We start from the raw sequence: 12,554 nt of genomic DNA, 5'->3' as shown, positions 1-12,554 counted from the left end.
GTGCATAGGATTGCAGCATACATATCTGTCAGGGAACTGCCATCAGTGCCGGAGGGAGAGATCAAAATCCAGAGGGATTCCGGAGAGCGTCCCGGGATTGGGAGAGGCAGCACATCTTCTGGGGAAGAGAATCAGCGTAGCACCAGTGGAGAAGGGGGACAGATGGGGGAAGCGGCGAGGCGGTCCCATGACTCCTTGCTGGGGACCAGCGGGGAGAGTAGAGGTCCTCCGCTGCCTACGCCCTCCTTGCGCAGAAGGCTTTTGCGCAGAGAGAGTAGGAGAAGACTAGGCGTCAAAGAGCTTCTTTGCTGGAGGAAGTTTAAGAAACGCCCACTGACGGATTCTGCCAGCGATTGAGACAGCCACGGGTGAGTGGCTGTCCGGACAGAAAAGGTTCACTCAGGCAATCCAGCCAGGTGTTTGCACCGGCTTACGCACGAGCAACCCCTAGAACCATTACAGCATCCTTTCAACACACTAGTAACTGCCCCAATGTGAAATCTGCAATGGAAGTCTGAGATTCTTGCTTGTAGATACTGTCAAAACATATTCCAGGGGGGAAGTTTTATAAATTTGCTGCAACAAGAATAAAAAAGAACCTTGTGGCAACTTTAGCAAAAACAGTCTGGGGAAAGATTTTGTGTGCTTGTAGCTTTATTTTAAAAGTTCAAAAGAAAAATCCTAACATGAGCATATTCTTGAGATTAATAAAATACTTACACTTCTGTATTTTACAATATATTCCAAAATAGGTGCTCCTCCATCATCTTGCTTTGTTATGCTAAGTTTAAAGCTTTTCCCACTGCCTGGTTGTCCATGAATAGCTGGAGGGCTTGGCTCACCTAAAATACAAGATGAAAATAGATATGCAGTAATTCCATGATGTAATTGTTGTATTTTATTTATATATGTATTTTTAGGTTGCTCTCATGTTATTTTACAGATGTGAGTTGAACTCAATCAAATGAAGAAAATGCACAATTTTATTGGGGAGCTGGTCTTAAGCACCACTTACAGATATCACTGAAACAGTAATTTCACATAAGGGAGTATTTACAATTAATGCAAACATTGTGTTATATTTCTATTGAAAAATATAACTTTAACAACATATCTTTCCAAAAATTGACTGCGTTACAAAAAGACCACCCAGGGTACAATCCATTCCTGAATCTTACATGGGTAAAATTCCATGTGTATGGAGGTAAACCAGTGCAGGATCTGTCTCCCTACTCCTGTCTGACTCATGACTATGGCTGCAGTAGCATTATCTACGCACCATACAGCAAATCACACGATGCTCTCCTTCTAAAATCTCTGGCCTATGAGTTACCAAACTCTGTTTATGCCATTTATTACACAAACACAGACTAGAACCATATACTTTCTGTTGCAGGACAGGTTGAGGAAATTGAAGCAGTGGAAAAAAGGGACAGCTTGCTTGTACAAGCTGTTGCACAGCTAAGCCAATTGTACTCTTAATGCCTTGAGAGGAGAGAGATGTAAATTAGGAAACCATGTTGCTGTTCCTTTTGTTCTCTCATGTGTTTCCAACCAGAAGCATTTGTGCCCCACTCCCCATGGTCCTCTATCTGAACTATGTGAACAGATTAGAATTTTCCATATGTTCATAGGAAAAGGAAATGATTAATAAAAATTGTTCTCCTCACTGGTATGCTGCAATAAAAAAGGTAATTGAATTTCATTTTATTTATGGAATATTACTTTCCCTCAGCTTGGAAAAGTCTTTAGAGAACTTAGGTTTCAGCAGATACCCATTAGTTATGTGAATGGTATGTACCTGTAATGGATATATTGTGTATATTTGGAAGAAGTGGTATAGAGAGTTTTGTTTACTTTATGTGTATCCCAGAATGAAACTGTTTTCCTGCTGTGTATCCGAGTGCACCAGAAGGTCAGCACAGGACATAGCAAAACATAACTCACAGATGGTATGGGCTCATGGTCCACACACCATGGATGTAAAGCACATTTAATATACTGTTACGGGTTTCTGGGTGCCCATTGCCCTCTAGATTCCTGGGTGCTAGGGTTTAGTCAGTATGCTGAGAATTAAGATGAGCTAACAGTGCAAAGGGAAGTGGGTTGCGCTGTGGTCTAAACCACAGAGCCTAGGACTTGCCGATCAGAAGGTCGGCGGTTTGAATCCCTGCAACAGGGTGAGCTCCTGTTGCTTGGTCTCTGCTCCTGCCAACCTAGCAGTTCGAAAGCACGTCAAAGTGCAAGTAGATAAATAGGTACCACTCCAGCAGGAAGGTCAACGGCGTTTCTGTGTGCTGCTCTGGTTTCGCCAGAAGTAGCTTAGTCATGCTGGCCACATGACCTGGAAAAATTGTATGTGAACAACGTCTGATCCCTCGGCCAGTAAAGCGAGATGAGCGCCGCAACCCCAGAGTCGTTCACGACTGGACTTAACAGTCAGGGGTCCTTTACCTTTACCTTTTTTAACAGTGCAAAATGGCAGGCTAAGCTTCTTTTCTAGTCCAGGATATCGCCTGGGGGAATTAGTTACAGAGTACAATGATGCTGATGATTGGTCATCAACATGTCAAAAGAAGATCCTTGGTGTCTGGGGAAATGGAGGTTTCCAGGGATAGCAGTGGGTGTGATGACCCATTGGAAAGAAAAGTCTCCCTTTAAAAACCGATGTTTGGGGGAAGGGGAGGCATGGAACATCTTGGTGGGCTGGCCAACACAGAAAGGGGAAGTGTTTTCTGCAAGTGCTGCAAATGCTGCTGAGAAGCAGAAAGAGGAAATGGGCAGAACGGGTGAAAGAATCAGCAGCAAATCAGCATCCAAAGTATCACCTAAACTTGATTTTTCAACAAATATAATTTATTAAAGAGTAAGGAGATTACTTACGAACTGGCAATGTTTGAAATATCTCAATTTTGCTATATTCTCCTTGCCCTTTTCCATTTACAGCAGCAACCTTCATTTCATATGTTGTATTAGGTTCTAGGTTGCTGAGAATAACGGTTGCTAAAAAAGAAGAAGAAAAACTTTGCTTAGAAACACACACATGAAATAGGATACAGCATTTTGTAACATTGCTGCTTCAGTTACTTCAAAAGCATTTTACAAATTTTATACTGAGAAGTTAGACAAATATATTTTTGTATTTAAGCGGGAATATTAAGTTCTTCGCTAATAGGCAAATTTGTTTTCTGTTTTACACAAGAATGCTGCTATGATAGTGCAATCAGCTTTGGTGTTATTAGTGATCACATGATAAAAATACATAACAATGAGCATGTAACTATCTATGTTCCACTAGATTTGTGATCACAAGTATACTGCAGGATAAGAGAACTCAACACATCTAAGGAAACATAAAAATCCCATGAGCACATGTTCAGACAATCACAACATGGCACTATCTCAATGAGTGTTGTATATTGAAGGAGAGTGTGGTTGTCCTGGAAGACTGCAAGCCTGAATCCAATATAGAAATATATTTTAATCAACAGAATAAAAATATAAGTTATAATGTTAAATATATAGCATGGGGGAGGGGGAGAGGATGACAATTTTCAGCACAAAACAAGAGTCAGGTAATTTCTACTATATGAGTTGTGACTTTTTACAGAATACTTTTGATAGGGTGAAAGCCTTCTCAGGTGTTTCAGGGAATAAAATAATATTATTGTCTGATTGTTGTCAGTTTTTTTAAAAAAAAACAACAACAAACAACCACAAAAACACTTCAACTAAATTGTGCATGTATCTGTAGTTCTTCTAGCAAGCAAAAATAATTTTTGAAGAATGCCATCTTTTCTCCCCTTCCCTTTCTTTAAAGACACTATATTAATTTTCATGCAGCAACTGTCTCACTAACCCAATTACCTCAGTTTGCAATACTCAAATAACAACTCAATTCATAAATTGTGAGTCAAGAATCACATTATAAATGTCAAAAAATAGCTGAAATGCCAAGTTGCACTTTCATAATAAACAATTTGTATGCTAAAGGTTAAGACATATATGATAATTAAGTATTGCATTATACTTTCTTTTAAATCAATTTGAAACCTTAGGAGGTTGCAGCAACAAATAATGGGAGCTTCACATTTCCCTCTCAAAAAATGTTTAGTTACTCTGAAATGAAGCAGCAATGTTTTAAATTGGGATGAAGTGGTGGTGTCCTGGGCACAGCTGGCTTTATAGCCAGAGAGCAGACCTTAGAGCAAGTTGTCCCTCCGGTCTGCTCCGCAAGCAGGCAGCATGGCCAGTGAAGGAGGAAGTGATGTCCTCCCCTGGCCATGCAGGGACCAGAAGATCAGACTGCCCCAGTCAATGGATGCCAGACCATAGTTGCTGCTCCTCACCAGGTTGGCAGTAAGAGGTCCTTCTGTATGAAGGTGAAACTCTGATCTGTCCGGAATTTTAGAAGCAAATTTCCTATAGGATTTTTGGTTGCCTTATCTACCTACCTTTCCGTGTCTCTACAGCTAAGCTCAGTAACTACTGAAGTGCATGCTGAACCATGGCCCCTCTTTATTGAATCTGGTTATGCAAGCCAGTTTTCACATTCAACTTCTACCCCTTTTAAAAGTCAAGTGAAGCAACATTTAAAATCAGAAAAGAAGGATGTGCAAAATAGGGAAGAAGTGGAGGAGGAGAAGAAATCTTTCTACCTTACATTAAGTAATGAGAAAACGCCACCTTCCCCATGCAGAAACAGAAAGTGGAAAGATATCCCATGGTTCTACTGCATACGCTACTGCAGTAACACAAAGTTCTGTACCATTCCTTGCCAGATCCACATACCCAATCAAGTTGCAAAATAATCCCCATAATGTAGGGTTGCCATATTTTAAAAAGCAAAAAAGAGGACACATTTGCCGACTACTTTTAACTATGGATCTTATGAAGACTCTCATTGTAAATACCCCTACTTTATGTAGACTATAGAAGCTGTGAAATATTTCTATGTACTGTAATTTTCAGCAACAAAATATTCAGTAATTTGCTTATTTAAATAATTACCCTCTATTTTTGCTGTATTTATTGTAACGATGAACTGCAACTGTTTGGCTGAAGAGAAAAGAGAAAAACAATTCTCCCCAACACTTCAGTTAAAATTGCTACAGTGGTTACAGAAAGAGGCTGCTTCCCTTACTTCTGGCTATTTGTGGCACAATAACAAGGGACCTGAGGGGAAACAACTGTTGTGGCCAGGACAAAATTAATGCAACCTTTATAACAAAGGGGTTAAATTATATCCCAAAAATCAAGCTGCCACACTTGCTCACATAACCAAGAAAAACAAACAAAATGACCTCCCACATAGCTGACACACTCACACTAACCGTGACTGAAAAAGGGACAATGAACTTAAAAGAGGGAGCCCCAGACAGACTGTAATTCACAATGAAAATAATAATAATAATAATAATAATAATAATAATAATAATAATAATAATAATAATAATATTTATACCCCACCCATTTATACAATAATTCATAAGATATTAAAAGCTTCCATAAACAGGGCTGCCTTCAGATGTCTTCTAAAAGTTGAATAGTTGTTTATTTCTTTGACATCTGATGGGAGGGTGTTCCAAAGGGCAGGCGCCACTACCGAGAAGGCCCTCTGCCTGGTTCCCTGTAACATTGCTTCTTGCAGTGGGGAACTGCCAGAAGGCCCTTGGAGCTGGACCTCAGTGTCCAGGCAGAACAATGGGAGTGGAGACGCTCCTTCAGGTATACAGGACGGAGGCCGTTTAGGGCTTTAAAGGTTAGCACCAATTGTGCTTGGAAACGTACTGGGAGCCAATGTAGGTCTTTCAAGACTGGTGTTATGAGGTCTCGGTGGCCACTACCTGTCACTAGTCTAGCTGCCACATTCTGCATTAATTGTAGTTTCCGGGTTACCTTCAAAGGTAGCCCCACATTGAGCGCATTGTGGTAGTCCAAGCGGGAGATAGAGCATGCACCACTCTGACGTGACAGTCTGTGGGAAGGTAGGGTCTCAGCCTGTGTACCTGATGGAGCTCGCTCATCCTCACACTCGTGCCCAGTTAGAAAAACTAATATTCATACCCATTTATCCCAAACACCTGAATACTGCTGGTAACAGCAAACAGGATTAAGTTGAAACCCAGGGCTGCCACTTGCAGCATACCAACACTGAATCATCCACGGGCAGTCACACACCCTTGAGCTCACCCCAGGAAGCCCTGCAGGATTCTTTAATAGCAACGCTTGGTCCCCTTTAAAAGGGAAACACAGCCACACACACACACACACACCAAGGAAAGTGTGCCTGCAGGAAGCCAAGCAGGAATGTCTAACAGCAAAACTCCCTCTTCTCCAGCTGCGCCACATATGCACACATACAAACACACTGGAGTCTCCCTCTCACAGGCAGCCAAGCAAGGATTATGGAAACGACCCTTGAGCCAAACACACACACTCACACAGGCAGGGTAAAGAGGACCAGTACTCTTCTAGCATGTTCACTCACCACCACTACGGACTTCAACTCCCAAACTCCCCCCACTCCCGACGTTTTGCCTGATTTTAAAAACCTGCCCGGACAGCCACTTTAAGCTGGAAAAAGAGGGCAGGTCTGGGAAAGACAGACAGATGGCAACCCTACCATAATGGACACACATCCCAGAGTTTGATTGTAATATACACAAGATACAATACTAGAGCTATTTTGACAGAGAAATATGAAAACCAAAATAAGTAAATAAAATGGGTTCAATTTTGCATTTGCTCCTCCCCACTATAATATCTTCTGAGCAGAGTTCTCAGGCAGGAGCGTACCTATGGGTTGATCAAGCTGGCCTGCACCCTTGGTGCTGGTATAAAAATCATACGTCTCCACCCTTGTTAGGAGTGCTAGGACCCCATCTGTATTCACCCTGGGTTGCTGCTCTGCTGCTCAAGCCATGGGGGGGGGGGATATAGCTGCTAGCCATGGGCACACCTTTGCCAGGTACACCTCTGTTCTCAGGGAACACTTCTGCTGGTCAAATGTGACTGTGGCCAACTCCCTGACTCCTATATCTATCTGCCAGTACTACTTCCAATACTATTCCAGAGGATCTTCCAGAATAGTCTGGCCCTTCACTGAGTTGGTAGTCTTTCAAAGACAAAATAAGTCTTGGAATCCACAGAAGATAAAGGCTGGATCCAACCCACTCAAACCTCGAAATGTTGTCAACCACAGGCCATGGAATGAGATGGCAGGATCCTTAATGAAACGTTAAATTGTTCATTTTTGTTATATCTGTACATTTTCTCCCCATTGTTCAGTGGCATTTCTTCAACCCAATTAAATGCACCAACCAATACTTTACACATTTAGTTCTGTAAGAGCCAGAAAATAGAACAAAACATTGTTCATTCTAAACACTATGTATGATGGACTTCGTATGAATGGGTTTTAATTAGTATGTTCTACACCCTGTGTTATTTTATTCAGCAGCTTTGTTTGGTCCAGTAAAAGAAAAGAAAAGAAAGAATGTTATCATATGAAGGACCAGTTCCAAAACAGTCTGTGAAGTACTGCAGTTATAATTAAATGCATGCTATATAAATAGATGTGTAACAAGTAGAAAGCTTAAAATTTTACATCTGTTTTCAGAAGTTCAGCCTCTGGGTAGAGAAAGTGAGATTATTCATTACAATGAACGTTAATGCTGCCATCACATAACCATTAGAAATCACATTGTTAATTTCTTCATTTTACTAGTTCTTTTAGGATATGTGTATCATTTCTGACACCACTAATTCTCAGTCTTTCAGATTCCATTTAAAGTTCCTATATTGTAATAAAATAAAGTCAAAACGTAGGACCACACAAATACAGCATATTATAAGAAAATAGTATGCTGAGGGACGCACTAAACTGAGATATTGATAAAACACACACATTGTGGCTTGTGTAATAAACAACTTATTACGCTGAACAACCTCAAATGCTACTCGAGTGAACTGTCTCCAAACTACTTGAATATATGGTGTAAGCCTATAATCTGATTTAATCAAGAAACTGGGAGTGTAAAATTCTATGCAAGTATCCACTATGCATGTAGAGTTACCTTTAATTTTAGTATTAAAAATGTTTTCAATAACAAAAATAATTTTGAAATGTATGTCACATATATGCCACAGTTATAAAATAATGCATACTATACGAATACAAATATTTGTGTAGTGTTTTACTTCTAATATTGCCCAATTTTTATCCAGCAATTATAAAAGTTTTAAATTCTTGCATTAATTTATAGCATTAATTATGTTAATAAATGGCTTTTCCCAGTCATTTTTTCCCCCCTTGCATGTATAGACATTAATTTCCCATGCTTTGCCTAAATAATTTTCGTGGCCACTAATAAAAACATTACAGGCATTATAATTCTTCCAATGTCTTTAGCTATCTCAAAACACAGACAGGCTAATACAGGGAGACACAGTCCTTCAGATTGTCTGGACCTTACCTAAATATGTTTGGCCACTATATATTAAACACACAAACATACCCAAAACTACCACCAATTTTATTAATAATCTAATCATATACTCCTGCACCCATCTACTCAGTAACAAACCCCATTAAACTCCCACATATAGAATTATGCTGCTAGAGTACTTAATATAAAAAACAAACAAATGCTATAGGAAAGCTGGGCCAATCTTTCTTTTGGCTTGATATAGTGTGCTTGATATATTTCTTTATATAAAATTCCATAAAATGTATATCCACTTGGAGAGGACATTTGTATTTGTGTTCACTTGACTTTCCCTCTGTCATTTTCTTGTCCAGGTAATGCAACTTCATGTATGCAAGAGTTAAGTTTGGCACCCCCCCAAAAAAAATAATAATCACATATACTCTTATGGGGTGTGAATTGGCAATGACTAACCAGAAAATATATATTGGGGTCATAATGAAACTGTCATCCTAGTGTGTGGTAGTTGTGAAAGGAAAATTCAGCTAGGAAAGAAACTGAAAATAGTGTGGCTGTATGTTGAATAATGTGTTTTAGTCACCATACCTTAGGATAGATCTGAAAATGCTTGAGAAAAGTCACCCTGATAGTCAAGGGGCTGGAATAACTCTGCTATGAAGAACATCTTGCTTGATGTCAGCAAAGTAAATCTTAGTGGTTTAATTTTGAAACTTTATTACACACTAAAATTACCACAACTATTTAAAGATGACTATATGTGTTCATTATCTAAAACATGTTAGTTCCCCATTAGAGAATGTGCTCTCCCATGTAATACCATGGACAGAAATGAGCATTTAACAAGTATTTTCCTTTTATATTCACATTTTGAATTATCCCCGTTTTTCCCGTTGCAGACTCACTCTGAACTCCATGGGAAAGAACGACTTTCCATGTTTCCGAAGAGACTTCTTTGACATCCACTTGATAATGATGGATTGGGACACCCCCATGTGAATCTGGTTTATTGAAAGAGACTTTTGCAACCGTCTGTGAGATCTCTATAATTTTTACTCCATGTGGACTGGATGGTACATCTAGGGAAGTGTAAGAGATAAGTAACTAGAGATAATATTCCTTATCAATAAAAACATAATACTGTGTTCAGCATCTTGAGAAGAACATATTATAAAATGTGTACAGATGTGTCTTAAAATATCAAAACCACATTGCAGAAACATTAAATGATATTCTGTAGCTAATGTAACAGCAATAAAAGAGTTACAGGGTTTCAGCTTTACCTCTGTCATTTTCCTGTCCATGTAGTGCAAAATAATAATAATGATAATGATAATAATAAATTATTATTATTATTATTATTATTATTATTATTATTATTATTATTATTATTAATACCCTGCCCATCTGGCTGGGTTTCCCCAGCCACTCTGGGTGGCTTCCAACTGAATATTAAAAACAATACAGCAGCAGACATAAAAAACTTCCCTAAACAGGGCCGTCTTCTGTTGTCTTTTAAAAGTAAAATAGTTGTTTATTGCCTTGACATCTGCTGGGAAGGTGTTCCACAAGGCAGGCGCCACTAACGAGAAGGCCCTCCACCTGGTTCCCTGTAACCTCACTTCTTGCAGCGAGGAAACTGCCAGAAGCCCCTCGGCACTGGACCTCAGTGTCCAGGCTGGATGATGGGGGTGGAGATGCTCCTTCGGGTATATAGGACCAAGGCCGTTTAGGGCTTTAAAGGTCAGCACCAACACATTGAATTGTGCTCGGAAATGTACTGGGAGCACAATTTCCCATCTAATGCCATGCCAACTCTAACCATCCTAGATATGGATGGATGACGAATTCCTTTCAGATGGATCTGTACATGGTTGGTGGTTCCAACGTGACGAAGATCTGCCAACGATGCCTTGTCAGTTTTGTTTTGTTTTTAAAGAAAAGGTTAAATGCAAAGGTTATATGCAAATCTGAATGAAAAAGGTATATTATATATATGCCACATATAAAAGCGTCAACTATTAGGTGCAGTAAAGTTCACCACCTCATGTGACCAGATGCTACAGATGATTGCAATAGGATATTCTTAAACTGCATTGTTAAAGAAACAAGTAATTCATCTCCTGACTCAGTTTTACTTGCTGTTAATTAACCTTTAGAGTCCAAAACAGCCTGGGACAAAGCCACTGTAATGACTTGCATTGCCTACATGAAACAACCAAAGCCTCAAGATCAGAATCAGACGCCCTGCTGTCTGGACCATTATCGGCTAAGACCTGATTGAAGTGTGCCTGGGAAAGGACTTCTTCTCTTCTGTATTTAGATGGCTTATAAAAACATTTTTATTGCAAGATGAGCTTGATGATCAACAGAGCAATCCAAAGTCCTGCTGGGCTCATGCTACCAGGACAGGGGGGGTAGCTTCTCTTTCTCCTCCTTTTTGCATTCTCTTTATTCTCCTTCTTTTTCTTCTTCCTTCTGTAGTTCTCCACCCCATGAATTTTTCTTCCCATTGGGAGTGCAAAATAATTAAGCCAGCTTGGGGAGGGAGGAGGAATGTTGGATAAACAGGATTCAAAGCATTCTTCAACACACACCCTGTTGTGTTTTCTCAGCCATTAGGTAACTGATGATGGAGAAGTAACAGCAGTTGGTTCTTTCCTTAGCCCAGTCACTGGAAGGAGATTGAACTGCCTTTCCAGGGACCATAGAAGTGACCAGAGTCTATGTCATTTATTTGTTTGATGCTGCTTTTTAATGTTGCTATTCAATTGAACTGGATAGGAATAATGTACCAAATATATATTTCCCCCTGCAACTTTTTTTCAGCATTCTGGTTCATTAAATCATAAACCTTAACAATATACATCAGGGAAGTGAAATAAGGTTGCTGATTTTTTTCTTCACTGGCCTTTATAGTGGTCTTAACAAAATGGGGTTTTTCAAATACAGGGCTTAATGTATTTTCAAAGAATTGCTGTAGTACAGAATAAATGTTAAACAAAACACATGCCATGGCTGAAAGATGCTAATGTATTCTTAAAACTGCCATCCTTCCCCTTAACACAAAACTGTTATATTAACAGGTATAAATATACATTTCTGGGGGGTGCAGTGCTTGTGAAATATTTGCTTGGCAAACAGTTTTCCTTTGCTTTGAGTAAATTTATTGAGCTGCATAACCCATTATTTCTTCAGACAAAAATGTTCTGCAGCAAAAATCCCCCAACTCTTTGTCTTGTAAACTTCTCTTTTAAAGAATGTATTAAGGGCTGTTCTCATAAAACTTATAAAAGAAATGTTAATTGCTTATGAAGGAGGCACAGTGACATTTAGCCAGCATAATCAACCTTTAAGAATTGCAGAACAATTAGAGCAAATGAAGTCAGAGAGAAAGCTACGTACATAATCACCACCTTGCAACTATCTGGCTTTGTAATGAGATTTGTGTCTTTGATCCACATTCTTCACTGGTGTAAATTACTATCATTCCAGTCATGCCTAGTCTACACCAGAAGACACCTAGATTTATGTGCTGTGGTGTAAAATGTGGCTAAAATAAGTCACAGTATGTCAAAAGTGGGCTAGAATATTGCTTTATAGGCATGTCAACCCACTGCAATAGTGGGTTGTGCATCTCACTCATCCTGCACTATTTGCCCTATTCTTCTGTTTTTGTGAGAAACCAATGTGGTTTGCAATGCAATCCTAATCACGCTAAGTTGAATACCCACTGAGGCCACTGAACTACTGATGGTGAGTAAACATGCTTAGGATTGCAGCGTTAAGGGCCCTCACTACTACAGTTTGAGAATTTCTAGTCTAACCATGTGTAACCATTATTGTACTATGTATATAAAACTTTACTGTGAAATGCTGAGCTTGGGTTGGCAGGCTCTGATGCAGGAGGAAGAGGAGGAGAAACAGAGGGAGCCTGAATGCTGGGAACCTGTCAGAGGAAAAGGGAATCTCGCCTTTCCACCCCAACGTCTGTTGCTTGGAAACAGGGAACAGGGATGTCACCTAGAACCAGATACCATGTCTGGAGACTAGAGCTGACCCACCCACCCTGTCGTAGCACACACTTGCAATCTGAACATTCCTGTG

At 39.7% G+C, this 12,554-nt stretch overlaps 1 protein-coding gene across 3 annotated transcripts in view; it reads right to left on the bottom strand.

Annotated features, from left to right (window-relative positions):
* The window catches only part of NCAM2 (neural cell adhesion molecule 2), a 193,650-nt gene that overhangs the window by 44,113 nt on the left and 136,983 nt on the right, over nucleotides 1–12,554 (bottom strand). For all 3 annotated transcript variants that reach the window (XM_083439234.1, XM_083439235.1, XM_083439233.1), the window contains exons 12-14: nucleotides 9,353–9,526; nucleotides 2,884–3,003; nucleotides 721–842 (exon numbers count right to left, since the gene is read on the bottom strand). In XM_083439234.1, coding sequence (XP_083295360.1) covers nucleotides 721–842; nucleotides 2,884–3,003; nucleotides 9,353–9,526 — 416 coding nt within the window. The remainder of the gene's footprint in view (nucleotides 1–720; nucleotides 843–2,883; nucleotides 3,004–9,352; nucleotides 9,527–12,554) is intronic.

This window comes from Podarcis tiliguerta, assembly GCF_965153285.1.
Source record: "Podarcis tiliguerta genome assembly, chromosome: 4".
In the NCBI taxonomy this organism is placed as follows: domain Eukaryota; kingdom Metazoa; phylum Chordata; class Lepidosauria; order Squamata; family Lacertidae; genus Podarcis; species Podarcis tiliguerta.
This window is presented reverse-complemented; position numbering and strand designations above follow the sequence as displayed.